At 44.3% G+C, this 21,839-nt stretch overlaps 1 protein-coding gene across 1 annotated transcript in view; it reads left to right on the top strand.

Annotated features, from left to right (window-relative positions):
• The first annotated feature begins 7,817 nt into the window (after positions 1-7,817).
• SIAH2 (siah E3 ubiquitin protein ligase 2) overlaps positions 7,818-21,839 on the top strand; it is a 30,515-nt gene continuing 16,493 nt past the window's right edge. The window contains exon 1 of the mRNA XM_036349448.1: positions 7,818-8,283. Coding sequence (XP_036205341.1) covers positions 7,852-8,283 — 432 coding nt within the window. The 5' untranslated portion in view covers positions 7,818-7,851. The remainder of the gene's footprint in view (positions 8,284-21,839) is intronic.

The following is a 21,839-nucleotide window of genomic DNA, read 5'->3' as shown; positions in this document are numbered from 1 at the left end:
CTAAGCTGGCCCAATCAGATTTTTTCTCCGCAGATGTAGGCTTGAAGCTGGTCTGGCCACAGCCTCCTCATCATAGTGTGGGTTCGCTATATTGTTCCTGGGCTATGGGCAGCAATGAGAGCCAGTCTGCAGAAAGGAAGCAAATAAAAACTCTTTATGAGAAAGAATTGGAGAGTACAGTTGGCCTCTTCCTGGAGGCTTTGTGGTTCCTGACTTCAATGTCAGGGCCTGCTAGCACTGCCTACCCTTGTTTTCCATGTGAACCCTCTGGACTAGTGTGAAGTAAGTTCTGTCTTGTGCAAGCCAAAGAGCCAGGCTAACCTACCCAAGGCAGGTCTCACAGTAAGTAAGCATTTACTTTATTTTACACATGGTGGATACAACAATAAGGGAAGTGGTTTACATGCCATTACTCATTCCAGGGCATCCAGCCACTCAGTTGCCAGGGTTATTTATGTTTGTACTTTAGAGATGGCAAAAGAGGTACTGGAGGAGGAAGGCCGGTGACAGGGTGGCAGGCGGCAGAGTCCCGTGATTTATGCTGACCTCAGGAAAGGCAGAGCAGCAGGATGCCAGAGGAGCAGGTTGTGGAAGCTGAGACAGATCTAAGCTGAGCCAGTGGGAGGGGAAGTGAGAATTGCTCCCTGAGTCCTAGCCAGGCACACAGGGGCAATGATGAGGCCACTCACCAAGTCCAAGAAAAATGAAGGGGAAGGAGGAGATCTGGGGAGAAAGATACCTGCACAGGCTTATCTCCCTTTTCTAAATTTCTGTAGCATAGACAGCCATAGAGACAAATTTTTAAAAATCACCTGCTTTCCATCAGGGAGTCAGATTCTCCCTTTTATTACATCATCTCTTTTCTCAGACTCAATGACAGACTGCCATTGGACTTTTAATCTGACAAAACTGATACTGAAGGAGAGGAATGTATTATTTGAGGCCTCAAGGTTATGTCAATCTTGCTGGTTCTCAGTAGCCCACATTCTGTGTTGGGCCCTGCATGGGTGAGGCCATCTGGTGAATCTGGACCAAGTCTAGGGATGTAGGGACTCTTTCTCTCCCCTCTGGTTTTCTTCATTTTTCCACTAAGGATTAAATATCGTTTGTCTCACCAAGGTAGACATCTCAGAATAAAAAGTCCTGGGAGAACTGTATGACAGATCTATAACTGTATGTCACTAGCTAATTCAGAAAGGGGGAGAGCAGGGGTCTGATTTGGGGTGGTACAAAAAGGAAAGAGAACAGAAGACTCTGAGGGTAAATAGAAGGTTTAAGAGCTCTATGCCTTCATGAATACTGTTCCCTGTCTCTCATTCTTTAACCCCCCTCCTTTGCTTTCACATTCCTACTCTTGCTTCAAGACCCAACACAAACAATGTCCCTTTTTTCTTGATATCTCCTTCATACTTATTCAGGAGCACAAGTTTCACCCTCCCTTTTCCAAACACTATTATGGCATTTATCAAAAGGGTTTCTGGCAGGACAACCAAGTTGTTAAGCACACAAATACTGGAATTAAAATAACCTGGCCCCAAATCCTGGTTTGGCCCCGTATCAGCTGTGTGACCAAGATCCTTACTTTCTTCATCTATAAAATAGGATAATACTACATGCCTCATAGGGTTTTGAGGATTAAATATAATGTGCTTAAAAGGGTGTCAGGTGTCTAGTAAGCACTGTGTAAGGGTGAGTTATCATTAATATTATTCCCCTTTCTGGGCTACTGTCACCCCAACACGTGAACCTTGGGTTGATTTTATCCTTGGCCTCCAAATGTGACACTGTTAACTGAATAAATCTTTGCACTTGATCAGTTGACTGATAGCCCCAATTACCTCTGCCCCAGGACTGAATTTCTGCTTGTCTCAGGAAGCCTCCCTTAAAGCACCAGGTCCACAGCCTGTCTAATTCCTGCTGTCCAGGGTCTCCAAGTTCTACTCACACCCTGCCTTGCAGTTACTCTTATTAAATTTCCAGTTTCAGCCCAACCTCCCAGACCCAGGCCTGACTGAAACTCCCATGCCTGTCCGTCAAGGACCACCTCTTCTGGCTGGCTCATCTTTTATGTGTCACTCATTTTGGCACCAGCCCTACAGCTAATAAATCCTACTCTAAAATAACCCCAGAAAGGCAAGGACAACACTTTCTTTTTAATTACACAAGAAACACATGGAATAAATTCTTATTTTCCCCCTCCCCCACAAAAAAGAAAAAAGAGAAGACAAAAAAAACCACAACCCTATAAAGACACAGAAAATACAAAGCAAAAGCTCCCCACATTCATTCATACTCCTCTCCCCAGAAACCAGCACTGTCATCAGTTCACTGTCTCCTTTCAGACCTTCCTATACCTTTTAAGCATGTAAAGAAATTGTCACTTTATTTTGGTTCTTTTTCTATAAATGGGATTGTTTAGGGACTTCTTGGTTGCAGCTTGTTTTTTTCATATAGCAGTTAATCTCCCAAGTTGCAGAAGATTTTGTGGGATGGCTTACATAGTTCATTTTCCTGTTGAAGGACATTGACATTGTTTCCAAACTAGATAATGATTTCGTTTTAGTACAGCTTCCATTATATGACATTATCATTTTAAAAATATATATATATATATATGTGTATATATATATATATATATATATATATTATTGATTTTTTAGAGAGGAAGGGAAAGGGAGACGGATAGAGAGTTAGACACATCGATGAGAGAGAAACATCAATCAGCAGCCTCCTGCACACTCCCTACTGGGATGTGCCCGCAACCAAGGTACATGCCCTTGACTGGAATTGAACCCGGGACCCTTCAGTCCGCAGGCCAACGCTCTATCCACTGAGCCAAACCGGTCAGAGCAATGACATTATCATTTTAAAAAGTATAAATTTAAATCAGAATAAGTAATAAAAAAACATTATTCTGGGTATTTATGAAATTTGGTATTCCAATTTTTTATTTTTATAGCTGTATACAACAATAATCATAAAAACTGCATTCCTAGATTTGTTTCTATATACTTAAGTAGCATTATAATAAAAATAATTTAAGAGAGGAAAAATGTACAGGGTCTATAATCTGCAATTCTTAATAGAGACAGCTTTTTAACCTTGAACAAGTGTATTAGTTATATTGCTGTGTAATAAATTACCCCCAAGCCTAGTGGCTTAAAACAACAAACATTGCCATGGCCAGTGTTGCTCAGTGATTAGATTGTCAGCCCTCGCACTGAAGAGTCACAGTTTCAATTCCAGTTGCAGGTTAGATCACAGGCCTGGGTCGAGCGAGTTCAGAAGGCAACCAACTGATGTGTCTGATATCAATGTGTCTCTGTTTCTCTCTCTCTCTTTCTCCCCCTCCTCCTTCCCTTCCACTCTGTATAAAAAATCAATGAAAAAAATATCCTTGGGTGAGGATTAACAAAAAAAAATTTTTAACACATTTATTATCAGTTTCTATATCAGCTCAGCTCTGTTGTCACTGGGTCCTCTGGTTCAGGGTCACACAAGTGCAATCCAATTGTCAGCTACGCCTGGGGTCTCTGCTGGCTATGGGCCAGAGGCATTAATTCCTTGTGGTGTCGGCCTTTATAGGGCTACCCCCATTGTGGTAGCTTACTTCACCCACATAGAAGGCTCAGAGACAGACAGAAATACAGAAGTCTTAGTCTTTTTGTAACCTAATCTTGGAAATGACGTTCCATCACTTTGGCCATATTCTGTTCATTTAAAGTGAGTCAGTAGATCCAGCTTTCACCTGAAGGAAGGGGATCACACCAGGAAGAACAGCAGGAGGAGGTTTCATTGCAGCCATCCTAAATATATTTATTATAATTCACTTGGCCTCTCTGTACCTCAGTTCTGTTGTCTGTAAACATGTACAGACAATAGAACATATATTAAAAGAATTAAAATATGTAAAGTGCTTAGCACAGTATCTGGCAGAAGGTGAGCACTAAAGAAATATTAGCTAAGTATGGATACAAAAATAATGCAAATGTATATATACTCTGTGGCAATACCCAGTACATACAAGGTTCATGGCCATTGTTCATAAAATACTTGCATTAAAAGACCCATAATTATTCAAAAAAAGTTAGAGCATGTGGAAATTACCCCAGAAACAAAAGTACTTTATAAAGATGAAAGTTCCTACCATAATTATCATGGGGCTTCACAGCCACCTTCAAATTTCCCACAAGCTTTCCCCACATTAGAAATTCCCAAGCAGCAAGCTCCAATGACATCCTGAGTCATCTCTAAACCTAAACAGAAAAAGCCAACCACACTTTGCTCTGAAAATGCATACCATTAGCCTGATTGCAGAAGTTGCCCAATTTGCAAAAGCACACAATTTATAAGTTACAGAAAGAAGGGCAAGAGCTTATCTGCCTAGCTGGAGCCTTTCTCATTGTGCTCAGCAGTCTAGGTGAGATTTGGGGCTCATCTGTGAGGGGTTTTAAAAAAACAATATTCACTAATATTTTAAGGAAAGAAAGGTTATCCAGTACACCCATAGTCTTTAAAGGGTAGTACAGAGTGGGAGACGAGTTAAGGAGAGGTGTCCTGCTTTGCACATGCCCTTTTTATGCAATTTGGGATGCAGTGGGTGGGGGAAGGAGGCCAACCTGTCATGCAACAGATGTGATAAATGAGTCATAAATCAGGAGCTAACAAAAGTCTGGACTCCCCCTCCCCCTTTCATTTCCTCGAGGCCTCAGAGTCACCCATTAAACACAGCCCAGCAACTCTCCAGGGCAGATAAACCTCACAATAGTATGCATGGCCTCCTGATAGAGAGTGCTCTAGCTCACAGTGTCCAATGTGCAAAGGCCATCTTTCCCTGTATCAAAAGTTCCAAGGAAGGAGGAAGGAAGAACTGGAAAGGCCAGCCTGGCAGCCTGGAGGGGTCACTAATGTGGGTCAACCAGCAGCCTGTTCACTCCCATCCCACCTACCTTCAACAACTGCCAAAGGAGTGCAATATTATGAAGGTGGAAGCAAGAAGAAACTTCTCCATACCATGGGAGGCACCTGTCAGGGTAAGAGTGGATGGGTTAGTTGTATTTTTGGAAAAATAAACCAAATCTCTCTGCAGATAATTGTTTTTCCTGTTCTTTGTTTCAACACCCCTGAAACCAAATTGCCTTTTGAACAACTAGTTCCTCATTGACTGGAACAATGAATGCTCATGTCAACATGACAAGGTGGGGATCCCACTTCTCCAATGAGAGCTAGTGAGCCCTGGGCATGGAGGACACCTGCACTGAAAGGCCAGAGGTGGAAGGAAAGGGAAGGAATCTTGGTAATAAATTCCACTGGCTTGGGTGTTAAATTAAGAGTGGAAAATATTATATTTTCTCCAATAAAAGTAAAACTGTGGCTGATTCTTTTTTCTGTTGTCACTATTATGTTCTTTATGATATAAAAAGGCACAAATGGAATAAATAGAATATGATTTAATTTTTTCCTCTGAAGACCAGCTAAGGAAAGAATTTATGTAAAGTGTGCCCACAAAATTCAGTGCTTTATTTCAGGCTGTGCAACTGTTTTCTGACTGTGTTGAGTGTGCTAATCTTAACTCCTTAACTAGACTATAAGTAGGAGTCGGACATAACTGAAAGGGGTATAGTCTAGTTAGGTAGTTAAGAAAAAGGACTCTGGAGCTTTTCCCAAAGATTATCAGCTGTGTGATCCTGAGCAAATTAATCTCCCTGTGTCTGAGTTTCAACTATAATAATGAAGATGAGAACAATAGTACCCATCATGTAGAGTTGTTGCAAAATCCTGGTACATAGTGGGCACTCAATAAATATTAGTTATTATTATTTTGTATTCCCCCTTCAAAACTCTGACTCATCATGTTATAGTGCTGTTCAAAAACCTACAGTGGTTACCCCTTGTTACTGAGGTACAGGTCTTATCAGGTCAATTGAGACTCCATGCACCATCCCCAACCCCCAAGCTCAATGCTCTCCTAAATGCATTACCTCCCTGTGCTTTAGCTCCTGCTACAATGTCTTCACCCCCACCCCACCTATTCATCTGAAATCCTCTCCCATGAGTGTGTGGCTATCCTCATTACTCCCTTACTAGAAGGTAAACTGAATGAGAACCATTCTCAGAGCCCAAACAAGGACTGTACATAACAAATACTCAGGAATCATTTACTGAATGATTGAATAACATCATATCTATTTTTTTTCAAGACTCAGATCATATTCACCAATCCCATGCATGTAGTCCTTCTAAGAAATTAAGATTAAACTTAATTTTTTCTAGAATATATATATATGTGTATATATATATATATATATATATATATATATATAATGTTTTTAGGGATTTCAGAGAGGAAGGGAGAGGGAGAGAGGGATAGAAACATCAATGATGAGAATCATTGATCAGCTGCCTCTTGCAAGCCCCCCACTGGGATCCAGCCCTGACCTTGAATGGAACCAAGACCTCCTCCTAGTTCATGGGTCAACACTCAACCACTGAGCCACACAGGCCGGACATCTAACAGTATATTTCTTAAACTGATTTTATTCACTGATACTATTAATATTAAACACTAACAATATTTTTAAATAACTAACATTTAAGCAATGTTTATGATTGGCATATATCAAACTCTTAATTCTCACTATCCCACCTATGAGATAGGTACTTTTTTCATTCTACTTTTACAGATGAGGAAATTGAGGCACAGAAAATTAAAGAAATCCAGAGTCACAGAGATGGTAAGCAGGAAGCACCATTTTTCACCCAGTCCTGTCTCTTGCTCCTTATCACTCACTGTCTCTTCTACAAAGAATATCTGAATCCCGTCCAAGTAGCCTCTTCCTCCAATTCTGGTGTCAGTGGCTCAAAGTATGAAAAGCAATTTAACCCGGAGCACCTTAAATTAACTTGTGGTTCACTCGGCAAGGTGCGTGCCTACACCTCGCATCAAAGCCTTTAACTTCAGCGGGAATCTCGGATGAGGACGCAGCGCGCTAAACTGGAGGGTCACCCATTGTCTTCCTGGGGCCTCACGACCCAACCCGTATTTCTGGCATTTCTAGGGGGTCTCGAAATCTCATTTAAGAGACTAGGAGCCCAGCGGGCCGCGCCACACTCCTTCCCCAGGCACCGGTGACTCAACCCGGGGACGAGAACCCGCACGTTTTTTTCAGACCTGTCCAGGTCCCGCCCCGCCAGCACCCCGCCCACGCCCCCTTGAAGTTGCCCTTCCGGTTGAGCCCTGACGCGTCGGCCCGGCTCCCCCGGGGGTGGCCCCACGGAGTGTGGCCTGACGACTTCGGCGACGCCTTCCCGAAGGGCGGTCCCGCCCCAACCCGGAAAAGCAGCCCCTGCGCCGCGCGGAGCCGGGCGCGCTCAGGTCGAGGGCCGGGCTGCAGTCGGAGCCGGAAGCGCCCGCGCTAGGCGGTCCCCGCGCGGCCAGCTGGCGCCGGGAGGGGCCGGCCTCCGTCACAGGGTGGCTCTGCCAGTCCCCGCGCGCCGGGCCGCCACACACGTGTCCAGGCGTCACGTCCGCGCGCGCCCCCGGGGCTTACGTCAGCGGCTGCTCCGAGCTGGGGCGCCGGGTTCTGCGCCGCGCTCGAGTTCGGGGCCCGCGACGCCGCCGGGAGGAGGGGCCTGGGGGCGCGGAGGGGTGTTCGGAACGCCCGGGGCCGCGGAGGTCGTCTGCGCGGTCCGGCCCCCGCCTGCCCAGCGCCCGCCGTCTCCGTTGCCGGGTCCCGGGCGGGCGCGGTGGCGTTGCTCCGGAGCCCACCGCCCGGGCGGCGCGCACCGCCTTGACCCCAGCGGCCCCGCGGTCGGCAGACACCCGCAGTTCCATGGTTGGTTCGGAGCGCGATGAGCCGCCCGTCCTCCACCGGCCCCAGCGCTAACAAACCCTGCAGCAAACAGCCGCCGCCGCCGCCCCAGCACGCTCCGTCCCCGGCTGCGCCCCCGGCCGCCGCCACCATCTCGGCAGCGGGCCCCGGCTCGTCCGCGGTGCCCGCCGCGGCGGCGGTGATCTCGGGCCCCGGCAGCGGCGGTGGCGGCGGCGGCGGCGCGGCTGGCCCGGTGTCCCCACAGCACCACGAGCTGACCTCGCTCTTCGAGTGCCCGGTCTGTTTTGACTATGTCCTGCCCCCCATCCTGCAGTGCCAGGCCGGGCACCTGGTGTGTAACCAATGCCGCCAGAAGTTGAGCTGCTGCCCGACGTGCAGGGGCGCCCTGACGCCCAGTATCAGGAACCTTGCTATGGAGAAGGTGGCCTCGGCAGTCCTGTTTCCCTGCAAGGTAAGGCCGGGTGCTACCTGCGCACCTCTGCCTGGCGATCTCCCAGAACTCCTGTGTCCTCCATCCCACTCGCCGGCGCTGAGAGGCAGGTGTCACCTCATTTATTTAAAATAAATGTTTACACTTTGTCCTCCTTTCTCCATACCCTACCTGCCCACTTTGGGAGTAGCTCTGGGCTGACGGTTGCTCGAGCACTGACCCTAGGCGAATTGGCATGCGATTGTTGTTAGAACACATCACAGCTCTCCCCATGCAGAGCCTGTGTGCTCTGCAGATGTGTAAGGGTGGGCCGCACAAATAAAACTTGGATGGAGAAGCAGACTATCTGTGAAGGTTTGAAATGGGAGGAAGTGGGCGAGCTACACGCACCCTTTACCAGCACTTAGTTTGGCAGGATTGGCACCGGATTTCTCCTGCACCCCGCACCTGCCATCTGGCTGCCCCTGACACGTGGGAACCCTCAGGAATATAGCTAAAAAGGGGGAGGGGACGACTACAGCCTGTTCTCTTTCATTCAGCAACAAGAAAACCCGTGCAAGCCAAGCCTTTCCCTCGTGTAGCCTAAGTACTGGAGAGTTGTGTGTGTTTTTGCTAAGTGGGGTGAAAACAAAAGTTAATCAGAAATTTAACAGGAAAGGCACACAGGAGCTGTCGTTACAGTTCTTTAAGTATAAATACACTCATGCAGCTGAATTTAGAATCGGAAATGTCAGTGTGTGTCAAGAAGGTTATATATATATGTAGGCATGTTTGCTTTTGTTTTCCAAAAATGGCTTCTGCAGCTTGCTGTTTTAAATTCATATTATCACATATTTTTCTATGGCTGAAACATAGTTCTCCCTTGCTGTATTTTAAGTGGCTATGTAGTATTGCGTTGTGTGGTCATATTATAACATCTATTTACCTACATCTGTCACTTAAAAATCATAAGGTGTAATATCAGAGATATACCTGTCTGTATTACTTCATTACAACCTAGAGCTATACCATAAAGTTCTTTTTCTAAACTTAGAAATGGAAATAATGTCATTAATACTTTTGAGTTTTTGTGTAAAAGTAACTGCTCTGCCTCTAGAGACAGTTAGGCTGCCTTGCATTTCTCCTTGGTGCTGCTTATTTTTATAGGGCAAGAGCTTATTTTTAAATTAAAAATAATCCACCCGAGAATTGAAGCTTGGGACTCAAGTCAGTAAATGAGTGATTTAATTTGGTCTGTGCCCTACCACAGATAAGTTTAAAATAGCATATTCAAATAAGGGTTTGAATTCATGTTTGGACTATGGTTTCTCTTTCAACCTTAACAAGTTACTCTATTTTCAACCACTCCACATAATGCTTACAAATTTACCCAGTCTAATCAGTAGTTGTTTCTCTTAATATATAGACAAACTATTTTTGTAATTTTCTTAGGATCATGAAGAAGGTGGTAGCCTAATGATCAAGAGAAGATTTGGTGATAGTGACACAAGAGTGGACATTTGATGTTGGAGATATATTGTGGGGGCTGGGTTACAGGGGGTGTGTGCCACAGGATTTCTGGGGAGTCATCTTCACAGCCCTTCACTTCCCCCCAAACCTTCAGTGGGCAGAAGAAATGGCTTTAGGTGACTTACAGTCCACAAATGAGTATTTTATATCAGTCAATATTCCATAATTTATTTTCAAAAAGCAATCTTCTAAGAGAATTGTTTTGCTCCCAAGAGAAAGTGAAGGAAATAGTTATAACATGCTATCTGAACTGTGAAGTTTCACTTTCAGGATCTAGGATTCTGGTTCCTATTGACACATATGTTCTTTCCAACATCTAACATGCTAGTGAAGTCTTTTTTGAAGAGTAGTTCTCTTGGGAATCAGTTACTCACCTTTCTCTAAACATGATTGATTTTCCACATCCCTATTCTGTAAGAATGCAGTTGGGCAAAGCCAGCACTTTGCAAGCTGAAATTTAACAGGGTCAACCATTTCCCTACAGACCAGGAACCAAGCTTAGAGAGTAATAAAAGTGTCGTGTGTGTATGTGTGTGTGTGTGTGTGCGTGCGTGCGTGCGTGCGTGCGTGCGTGCGTGTGTGTGTGAGAGAGAGAGAGAGAGAGAGAGAGAGAGAGAGAGAGATTAGAGAGAGAGATTTTATAATACTGGAGTATCATGTCTTACCTTTGGTTGATCAATAATCCAAGCTATTGACAGGGGAGTTCAGCCACTTAGTTTGACAAACGAAACCTGAATGTATAGAGTCCCAACAAGCAACTAAGATATGTTAGTTGGGGAGGATGAGAGCAGGAAGGAGTAGTAAGGTCTATGTCAACTTCAACTGAATAGATCTGTGTACCTAGCCCTGTGGCTTGCACTTGCTGCTGGAAAACAAAGGGACTGCCTTGTCACTATCCCTATCTGCTCTTAGAATCTCTCATGGGGTGGCTTATGTGAGAAAACCAACTTTGGGTGAAATACCAGAGCCCAGGTCTCAAGAGTTGCTGGAGTTGCCATTGTTTGAGAGCATTTCTGGGTCCTTAATTTCTTCTTGTGTTTATGAAGGGGTGGGACTGCTCTCAACTTCTAAGGCCCCATAGCGTCCAACATTCTGTGAAGTGAAGGGAGATTATGTGGAATGCTTATTGGGTTCCTTCTGTGTGCCAGCTACTTACTTTGTGTGGGTCAGCTTTTCTTAGTTTGCCTTTCTTCTTTTTCAGATGAGAAAACTCATGCCTATAGAGAGTTTAAGAGTTAAGTGACTTGTCAAGATCGCACAGCTAATAAGTGGACCAGCCCTTGAATCTTCATCCCAAAGACACACATCCTTTGTACTACTCACTATGTAGGGATTTTGAATCTGAGCTTATCTCCAAGGCTCCAAATCATAACTCAAGGTTGACACCAGTAACAAAACCATCTGGTTGGATAAATGCACCAAGTGGGCCTCTGCTGGGAACATCTCCAAAAGACAACAGACATGCTCACTACAAAATTCATTGGCAAGAATTTTGTAGGGCATGGAGTAGGAATATTGGAGGCAAAATAATCTACAAGCCTAATATTTGGGGGCATTTCATTACATTTCTGCACTGTTCATGCTTCAGTTGGCCCCAAAATGGATGTGTTGCCAAATAGCTTCCTTACATAGGTTTGGGGCCACTTAATTAAAGGCTAGAATGTTGCCAGTACCTTTGATAGAGGGTACCACATGCATTTCTAGCTCAGGTCTCCTTTTTAAAAAAGGATCTCTATCAGAGTATGTCTCTTTTCCACATGTGGTATTTTTAGTCCATTCTATGTCTTGTTCCATGCCTGAGAAGTTTGACATCCTGTTCCGCTATCTCAGACCCACCACCTCAGTGGAGCGTGGGTGTAGGAGAAGTGAAGGTGACACCTTTGTGCCCCCACTCAACTTTTTTTTTTAATATCCGCCAAGTATTTCTCTCCACACCTGTGGAAAATGCTAAAACCACTGTAGTTCACTTACACCATGATACATTTTCTTTCCATTTTTCCTTTTTCTTCTCTAAGAATTTCTAGTAGCATGTCTTTAAATAATTATTGAACTGGAAAGCCTCGGTCAGCAAATCTTCCCTGCACTCGGATTGTGAGGTGGTGTTTTTGTTCCTTAAAAAAAAAAAGTAAAGTTAGATAACCCAGTTGAAAGTTAAACGCTCCCAGTATGGACTCATCCAGTTCAATGGAGACAAGTTCTAAATACCAGGAGAGCATTGTCAGGCCCGTAGCCTTGGGGTTGGGAGACCTCGGACAGTGGAGCCGCTGGGGAGCTGGGGAGCACATGCCTCTTCGAAGGCCAACTTCTGCTCTGCTCTGGGTGATTGGCAGGGTTGGCAAAGTGTTTGCAGCCATGCCCGACCTTTGGTTTTTGTTTTTTTAAGAAAAGACAAAAATCTGCATCTTTTAGTGATAAAAATCGCACTTCTTTTTTTAGCATTGCCCAAACTCAAATTTAAGGATGGCACTTTCAGGCCAAACCAACCATGTCTGCAGACCAAATTCCAACTGCCAGTGGGCAACCTCCTATCTGGTTCTCTTTTAGAGAGTGTTCATTGAACCTTATCGTCATGAACTTTGGAACTCGGATAGGTTCCCAACTAATGTGATTTTATAGCACTTTTTTAAATCTTTATTTTGACAAGAGAATATTCCATTCTGGCCATTGGGAGACCTGCACTGTTGTGCTAGTGACTATGTTTGATTTTGTACCAGCCAGTTTATTTCTTTGCACCCGAGTGTCTTCATCTCAAAGAGAAGGGGTTGGCCTAAATGATTATGTCAAGGATCTTTTTTCAGAACCCAGTAAGCTACCAGGGAAGAGAGCACTACCAGGAGATAGAAGTGGGTTCCCCTCCTGGCTTCGTATGACCTTGGTTCAGTCATGTACTTCGCTGTGCCTGTTTGTTCATTCATTATAAAGAATGAAGCTAACACGTAGCAGGTGGGTGCACTGAAATCAGATTAGAAGTGGTACAGAGGGCTTTTGCTTCACCATATCAAATAGAAGAGGACTGGTACTAGGGGTGTTGCTAGATGAGAGTGATGATCATCTAGAAGTCTGAAGGGAGAAGCCAATTTGCCAAAACCATTTCAGAGATCTCCTCTTAACCTCAGAAATCCCCCTAAGACAAAATAATCTCTTTGGAAACTGCCCCTGCGGTCCTCTCTACCAGCTGCCGTTGACTGTGCTAGCAGTCCTGGAGCCCACATACAGTCAGAGTGAGGCTCCAGATTGTAAAGCACGATGTTGAAAATACAGCTTTTAAGTGTAGAATTAAGATCAGAAGCACTAGAATGCGATGTAGGAGTACTGAAGCTTAATGCTGATTCCACACATAGTTGGCCAAGGATTTTTCCCAGGTTACCATAACTGGAACTGGAGTAAATCATTATGACTTGAAGTTAGTTTTTAGTACAACCAGAGTGGAGGCCAATCCACAGCAGGTCTGGCCTATGACGTCCCCAGCCCAAGTTGAATTAGGTTATCCCAGTCTGAAGCCCCATGTATTGTGAAATGTCTTAAGAGCCAGACATGTACATCTGACAAAACTTGTAAACAGTGGCATTTCTCAATCACATCCTAAAGGTCCTCGTGCCCTGAAAGTGGCACATAGTGGGTACACATTTGCTAAAGTGAGTGGCAGCAGTCAGGCTGTTGGGTGAGTCGTGAGGGTGCAGTCAGATAAGGCATTAGAATGTGATTGCACTGTAGACATCCTGAAACGGAGACGAAGAAAGCTAAACACTTTTCCTGATTAGATGTGTCTTTATATTACACTTTGGAGTGTCTGTTCTAAGACTTCTGAGAAATGCTGAAGACTCTGCAACAGAATTTCAACAGGTTTGCCCCAGATGCTGATCTCCGTTCACTTCATAAAAATTGTGAAACTGTTGTCCTCATTTCCATTTGGGTAAAGATTATATGTAATGATTTTTAGACTCTATAGTGTCTATGAGATAAGTTTTCATCCACAGACTTAATAGAAGGCACCCCTGGTGTTAAATGTGTGGGTCTGGGCCCTATTTTAAAACTTTGAATCAACAAAGGCAGTGTCTTTGGGTCACTCCTCCCCCCAGGCTGCCTCTTACTCAGGTGGTTTTGAGATCAGGCCCTACCTACATGAGCCTCCTGGTCCAGATCTCACTGTGATGGATTGGTGACCCCTCAAGCCTCATTGGCTTATTGGTAAAAGGGGGTGAGGATCAAACTCGGTAATAATTCTCACACAGTGCCCAGCACAGCCGCAGCACAGAGTAAACCCTTAGAGACATGCATAGTTAGAAGCTAATAGAAAGTGGCCAGTGTATGAGGTCAGGCGGAGGCATAAACTTTAAAAAGTAAAAAAGGAATCTTTTTTATTTTCGCCCATAGATTCTACCAAGCTTCTCTTCCCTACTCCTAATCATATAGGGTTTCCCTAGAGCTGAGTAAGTTGGCCTCAGCATTGGCTTTTTAGTGATGAATCTTTTTTTCATTTATTTAATGCTTTTAGAAGGAAACGCCTGGTTAGATGAAGCAATGTTTTTTAATGTGTATATTTTTTTACACATAATAAAATACATTGTTAAAAGTTATTATTTTAAAATATAGAACATAGAAAGTAATCCTTATATAATAAAAGGCTAATATGCAAATTGTCCCCTGGGGAGTTTGACTGACAGGGAGTTCAACCGCTCACTATGACATGTACTGACCACCAGAGGGCGGCTCGTAACGAAGGAAGGCCCCGATCGGCCCTGATTGCTGGCCAGGCCTCGGGGCCCTACCTGTGCATGAATTTTGTGCATTGGGCCTCTAGTATAAATTATAATCCCCTATACTACTCCCTGCCTAGAAATAACCACTATTATCATTTTGCATATGTCTTTGCCACTTTACATCAATGGAGTTTTTTTAAAAAAAAACAAAAAACAGGTAAGATGGAGAATCCACACACTATTTTATAACCTATTTTACATCTAACACATTGTGGCTGCTTCTCCACATTGATATTAAAGGTTGTGTCTAATGGCTACATCGCAGTGCAGTTTTATAGCAGTACCAGAGTTACTTAATCTCTTGTTTGTCATCATATAAGTCATTGTTTTCTTACGGTGGTTTTTAAAAAAGCACTGCTATTACTGAATCTTTGTGTATAAGAAAATAATAATTTCCTAATTATATATTCCTAGAAGTTGAGGGGTAGGCCAAAGGGTATGTACAGAAATGAAAAACTTTGCTAGCAGAGCCAGATTGCCTTCTCACTCGCAATCATTGACCATGGCCCATTTTTCTCCAGCATCACCAACATTGGGTGTTAGCCTTTGGTTTTCTTAATGCAGCTGCCTGCTTTTTCTCTCTGATATAACCTAGGCCAGAGATGGCTCCTCCAGATGGCTTATCCATAACTTATCATCGTACCAACCCTTGCAACTCCCTGCAGACCCAAGCCCTCCCCTTCTTACAGCCTGTCTGCCTAGCCAGCTATCCCTCTCCTGCTAGGTCCTTATGAAACTGAGTCTAACAGAGCAGCAGGGCCCTTCTGAAGTGGTAGGAGTGCAGGAGTCTGGAGACACCCTGCAGTAGGTGGTGTCAGGCCTGCATTTTGCAGGATGAGCGGCAATCTGCCCACAAAGAAGGGAAGGATGGAAGATCTGATGAGGTTACTGGTAGTATGGCACAGAGCCTTTAAGTGCAGCTCTTACCTGAAGGTGCTTTTGTTTTCTTGAACATAGACTCTGAAGGGACCTTACAGAACTGGTTCTCCAAGACAGTGTGTGGTTGCCTGCTAACTCTGGCTGTGGTCAGATGAGAAACATTCTTGGTCAAAAGTCAACTTTTGTTTAAAGTGTCTAAGATTAAAAATAGACCCCTGCCAGCCCAGGGAGTCTTTGTAAGGCTAAATGCACTCCCCCATTTCCCCAAAAGCAGGATGTTCTCAGATTACTGCAATAAAATTACCTCAAAGTCTTCCACCAAGATACCTTTAGTGAGAAGGCTGTTTGCAGCATGGGGTTTGTTAACTTTCTCAGGCAAAAGAAGGACTTTTTAACCCAATATGTTAATGAGAATTGCCTTCTCCAGAAAATAGTTTGTAAAGTTAAGTATCTTAGTCTCCTCACTGTTTGACAGTTCTGGTCCTTAGTGGTACTGTCTTCTGTTATTATCTGTGAAACCGTCACTGTGCTATTGGTTAGTAATTATCTTTTTGCACTATCTCATAGTGGAGGTGAGGAATTTACCATTCGATTTAAGTGAAAATTTGCTGAGACTCTTTACAGGAAGGATGCTAGACAGATGCAGGTTGAGTATTATAATTAATTCACAAGAAGAGATTTCACTTTCTCCTACTGCCCATGTCTGACCTCCTTCACTGTTAATAGTCAATAGATGAGTCATAGACATTTTTGTGGATGTACTCAGAGGTGACATGGTAGGCTTAATTCAAGGTCACACAGGACATTGGGTACTTGAGTTCTAATTATAGTGACTCAACCAATAGTTGTAAACACCTTTTGAACAGGAGGAACATACAGCCATCAAAATGATGACAGCACCTTTTTTCTCAATCTATCTAAGATTACAAAAAATCATGAACACCCCCACTCTGAGTATCTTATGTAAATAGAAAATGCCTTTATCAAAAATTACAAAACAAATATTTTCCCTACAGATCTCAAGTCTACTGAAATTTTGTTTTAATTCTTCCCACAGTAAAGATTTTAAAGTGAATTAACATGGTGGGAGAACAATTATCTTCTTGGAGATAAACCTAATATTAATTTTGTTCATTGATTTATTGCTTTGTAGAAAGCAGTAAATCAATGAACAAAATTAATAGGCCCATAAATTAACTAGAAAGCCACCTGTGATCATATATTGGGGGCAGTAAACATTTTTAGTCACAGAGGAGCTAGCTTGAATTGCTAGACATTTTTTTAAAAAGTGGTAACATTTAAGTTTAACTGCTGGTTAAATTGTAAGTTTTACCTTGATTTGAGTCTATACTAGGTTCTGCTACAACTCTCATTTCACTGAGTCCAAAGAATGTTGAGAAGCTAGAGAGACCACAGCCAGTAAGTAGTCCCCTAGTTATCTGCTTATCACACATAATAAGTTACACTGCCAGGAATTCATCCTTTCAGTGGAATTCAGATAACTCTCATTCCATTTCTGAGTTCACCTCCCTAGTACTAAAACGGGTTTAAGAAAAGGAGGTTGGGGTGAGGGTACGTTTCTTTCCTGGAGCTCCTTTTTCTGATGTAGTGGGGAATAGAAAACCTTGGACCTTGGACCACTGGGGGTGTGGCTGGGAACTGCACGCCAGGGCAACAGACTTGTGCCCACAAACCTTCAGAAGGGCCAAAGGAGGAAGGAGAAGGCTTTGGCTTCTACGGGGGTCAAAGAAGTATTGTTTATTATAACCACTGATGCCTTCATTGCAAAATTTTATTGGTTCATTCAGATGAGTCCCAAAGAGCCTCTAGTAAAAGAAAAACTAAGTTGCATTTACACATAGATATGTAGTTTAAAATATTTTTCTTTAAAAACCGCTATTATGATAAAACTTAATTCATTTGAGCAATTCTGCAAAAGGAATTTCTATCCTATAAAGCAGTGGTTCTCAACCTTCCTAATGCCGCAACCCTTTAATACAGTTCCTCATGTTGTGGTGACCCCCAATTTCATTGTTACAAATTAAACATAATTAAAGCATACTGATTAATCACAAAAACAATATGTAATTATATATGGGTTTCCCATGGTCTTAGGCGACCCCTGTGAAAGGCGACCCCCTTTGGGGGTCGACCCCCACAGACTGAGAACCGCTGCTATAAAGGATTAATATGCTAACTCTGTCCCAGATTCTTTAACATTTGTTTATTCTTACGTGATTTCAAACTTATTATCAGTTGCAATAATAATGCCAAAAAATATTCCATATACCCTTTTTCCAGAATTACCAATTGTTTCCTTTTTGCCCCATTTGCTTTTTCATTTGTGCTCACTCTGTTCAAACATATATATATATATATATATATATATATATATATATATATATATATATATTTTTTTTTTTTTTTAATAACCTGGGTCTAGGTCAGTGGTTCTCAACCTTGGCTGCACATTAGAATCACCTGGGAATCTTTTTAAAATCCTGATTTCTGGGCCTCATCCTCCAGAAATTCTGTTTCTTTACTACTAACTAGAGGCCCTGGGCACAAAAATTTGTGCACTCGGGGGGGCGGGGGGAGGGTCCCTCAGCCTGGCCTATGCCCTCTTGCAGTCTGGGACCCCTCGGAGGATGTCCACCTGCTGGCTTAGGCCCACTCCCTGAGGGATCGGGCCCAAGCTGGCAGTCAGCCCTCTGGCAGCCCTTGGGGGATGTCCACTTGCCAGTGGGAGCAGGCTTGAGCTGCATTCGGACATCCTTAGCAGTGCTGAGGAGGCGGGAGAGGCTCCCGCCACCACTGCTGTACTGGCAGCCATCAGCCTGTCTTGTAGCTGAGCAGAGTTCCCCCTGTGGAGCACACTGACCACCAGGGGGCAGCTCCTGCATTGAGTGTATGGCCCCTGGTAGTCAGTGTGTGTCATAGTGACCGGTCATTCCCAGTCGTTCTGCTGTTAGGGTCTGTTTGCATATTACCCTTTTATTATATAGGATAGAGGCCTGGTGCACGGGTGGGGGCCGGCTGGTTTGACCTGAAGGGTGTCCTGGATCAGGGTGGGGGTCCCGCTGGGGTGCCTGGCCAGACTGGGTGAGAGGCTGATGGCTGTTTGCAGGCTGGTCAAGCCCCCCCCCCCCCAGACCCCATGGAGGTTTGGCCAGCCTGGGTGAGGGGCTTATGGCTGTCTGCAGCTGGTCACCCCCCTTCCAGGGTGGGGGTCCCCACTGGGGTGCCTGGCCAGCCTGGGTGAGGGGCTGATGACTGTTTGCAGGCTGGCCACACCCCCTTTAGGATGGGGGGGATCCCCATGGGGGGACCTGGCCTATCTGGGTGAGAGGCTGAGGGCTGTTTTCAGGCTGGCCAAAACCCCCGGCAACGGAAACTCCCAGCCTCTCCTTTCTTTCTTTTTTTATTCTGGGATTTATTTACCTTCTATAATCGAATCTTTGTAGCCTTGAGAGGAGCTCAGAGACGGCCAGGGTGGGTGGGAGGGAAGCTTGGCTTCCTCCATCGCCAGGGGCAACACAAGCCTCCTGCTCGCTCCAGCTCCTTGGCCACAGCAGGTATCTGGGTTTTATTTATCTTCTATAATTGAAACTTGTTGCTTTGAGTGGAGCTCAGAGCCGGCCACGGCAGCTGGAAAGCTTGGCTTCCTCCATCATTGGGGCAACCAAGCCTCCTGCTTGCTCTAGCTCCTTGGCAGCTGGCCACCATCTTGGTTGGGTTAATTTGCATATAGTCACTCTGATTGGCTGATGGGCGTGGCTTAAGGCATAGCAAAGGCACAGTCAATTTGCATGTTTGTCTTTTATTAGTGTGGATGTTGTGGCCCCACCCCATAACAAAGAAACAATTTCCGGAGGATGAGGCCCAGAAATCAGGATTTTTTTAAAATTTAATTTTATTTTTTTAATTAAATCTTTTTTTTAATTAAATCTTTATTGTTCAGATTATTACATTTGTTCCTCTTTTTTCCCCCCCATAACTCCCCTCCTCCCAGTTCCCGCCCCACCCTCCGCCCTCACTCCCCACCCACTGTCCTCATCCATAGGTGCACGATTTTTGTCCAGTCTCTTCCCGCATCTCCCACACCCCTTTCCCCCCCAAGGATAATCAGTCCATTCCCTTTCTATGTCCCTGATTCTATTATAATCACCAGTTCATTCTGTTCATCAGATTTTTTATTCACTTGATTCTTAGGTTCATTTGTTGATAGATGCATATTTGTTGTTCATAATTTGTATCTTTACCTTCTTCTTCCTCTTCTTAAAGGATACCTTTCAGCATTTCATATAATCCTGGTTTGGTGGTGATGAACTCCTTTAGCTTTTCCTTATCTGTGAAGCTCTTTATCTGACCTTCAATTCTGAATGATAGCTTTGCTGGATAAAGTAATCTTGGTTGTAGGTTCTTGGTATTCATCACTTTGAATATTTCTTGCCACTCCCTTCTGGCCTGCAAAGTTTCTGTTGAGAAATCAGCTGACAGTCGTATGGGTATTCCCTTGTAGGTAACTGAGTTTCTTTCTCTTGCTGTTTTTAAGATTCTCTCTTTATCTTTTGCTCTTGGCATTTTAATTATGATGTGTCTTGGTGTGGTCCTCTTTGGATTCCTTTTGTTTGGGGTTCTCCGCGCTTCTTGGACCTGTAAGTCCATTTCTTTCACCAGGTGGGGGAAGTTTTCTGTCATTATTTCTTCAAATAGGTTTTCAATATCTTGCTCTCTCTCATCTTCTGGCACCCCTATAATTCTGATGTTGGTACGCTTGAAGCTGTCCCAGAGGCTCCTTACACTATCCTCGCATTTTTGGATTCTTTTTTCATTTTGCTTTTCCGGTTGGGTGTTTTTTGCTTCCTCGCATTTCAAATCATTGACTTGATTCTTGCGCTCCTCTGGTCTGCTGTCGGGAATCTGTATAATATTCGTTATTTCAGTCCGGGTATGCTTAATTTCTAGTTGGTTCCCCAATATAACATCGAGGGTCTCAGTAGTTTTCTTGTAGATCTCATTAAGTTTATCGGCGACTTCTAAACAGTTCTTGAGAGACCTTAAAAGTGTGGTTCTGAACTCTATATCTTCCATTGACAATTTTGTCCTGTTTCTTTGTCTCCGCATTTTGTTATGCTTCCTTGGTGCACCCCCTAGTGGTCTTTGTTCGCAGTCTTATAGTTAAACCTTGATTGTTGTAGCTAATACCAGGGAGGGTTTGACCTCCAGGCCAAGTGGCTATGAGAATCAGCTGTGTCTGCAGTGAGAGAACTTATGTCCTCTAGGGAGGTGCTAATCTAGCCTTTGCCTGAGGCTATCCGGCAAATGCCTGTGTGCAGGGCTTGGGCAGGGCGGGTCGCACAGGATCAACAGGGTGGGCCGGAGAGAGCAGTTATGGCGGCTCTCAGTCCTGTCCCCAGGGGCTCTGCCTCTCTGAGTCCCAGCACCCACTGCAAAGCTCCGAGAGAAAGCTGCACTCGCTCTGACCGAAGCCAGACAGTCCCGCTTCTCCCGTTTGAGTCTGGGTCCCTAAAGACTCGCCTGTATCTGGAGCTCAGAGTCTGCAACTCCCTCCCGATTCGAAACGCCAACCGCGCCCTCCCCCGCCAGCCCGCTCAGCACACTCCGCACCTCAGAATTTGACTTCAGCACTGCGCCTCCTCTGAGTGTCCGTATGCATTTCTCTTTCCTCCTAGTTGTAGGACTTCCACTCAGCCAGCGTTCCTGTGGTTCTGGGTGATGTCCCTTTCGTTTTTTAGTTTCACTTTTGAAGTAGTTGTTCAAGGCAGCAAACTCCGGCGTTAACCTATGCCGCCATCTTGGTTCTCCCATATATATTTTTTAACTACTCAAATGTAAATTGTAGGCATCCTGCCCCTTTGCCCCTAAATACCTCACTGCATTTCTCCTAAAACATTTTCTTATATAAGTAAGGTAGTTACCAAAATCAGGAAATTTGATATGTAGTGGATACTATTATCTAATCCACTGTATTCAAATTTCAGTTGTTGCTCCAACTCTGCCCTTGGGCAATTTTGTTTCCCCACTTCCATTGCATTTAGCTGTCACGGTGCATTTTGTGATCATTACAGCATACTTAGATTGAAGAAAAGCAGTTGGCTTTTGCTTACTCCAAGACAAGGTCATTTCTTGGATTGAATTCAGAAGTTTAAGAGCACGAACAACAAAATACTGATTGTGCTTTGTTTTCCTTGAGACATTCTTATTTGAGGTGTTGGCAGATGTTTTGCTAATAAAGTTTACTGTTTCATAGGAGGGAAGCAGGTGGAGGCAGGGCAGTTGCCTCACAGTCCCCATGGAGGGGCATGCTTCTGCCCGAACTCATGGCGTCACCGCTGTAAAAGACATTGATTGTTGGAGTTCAGCAAATTGTTCTTGAATTGCATGGACTCACATTTAATTAAATAG

This window comes from Myotis myotis, unplaced genomic scaffold, assembly GCF_014108235.1.
Source record: "Myotis myotis isolate mMyoMyo1 unplaced genomic scaffold, mMyoMyo1.p scaffold_m19_p_2, whole genome shotgun sequence".
In the NCBI taxonomy this organism is placed as follows: domain Eukaryota; kingdom Metazoa; phylum Chordata; class Mammalia; order Chiroptera; family Vespertilionidae; genus Myotis; species Myotis myotis.
This window is presented reverse-complemented; position numbering and strand designations above follow the sequence as displayed.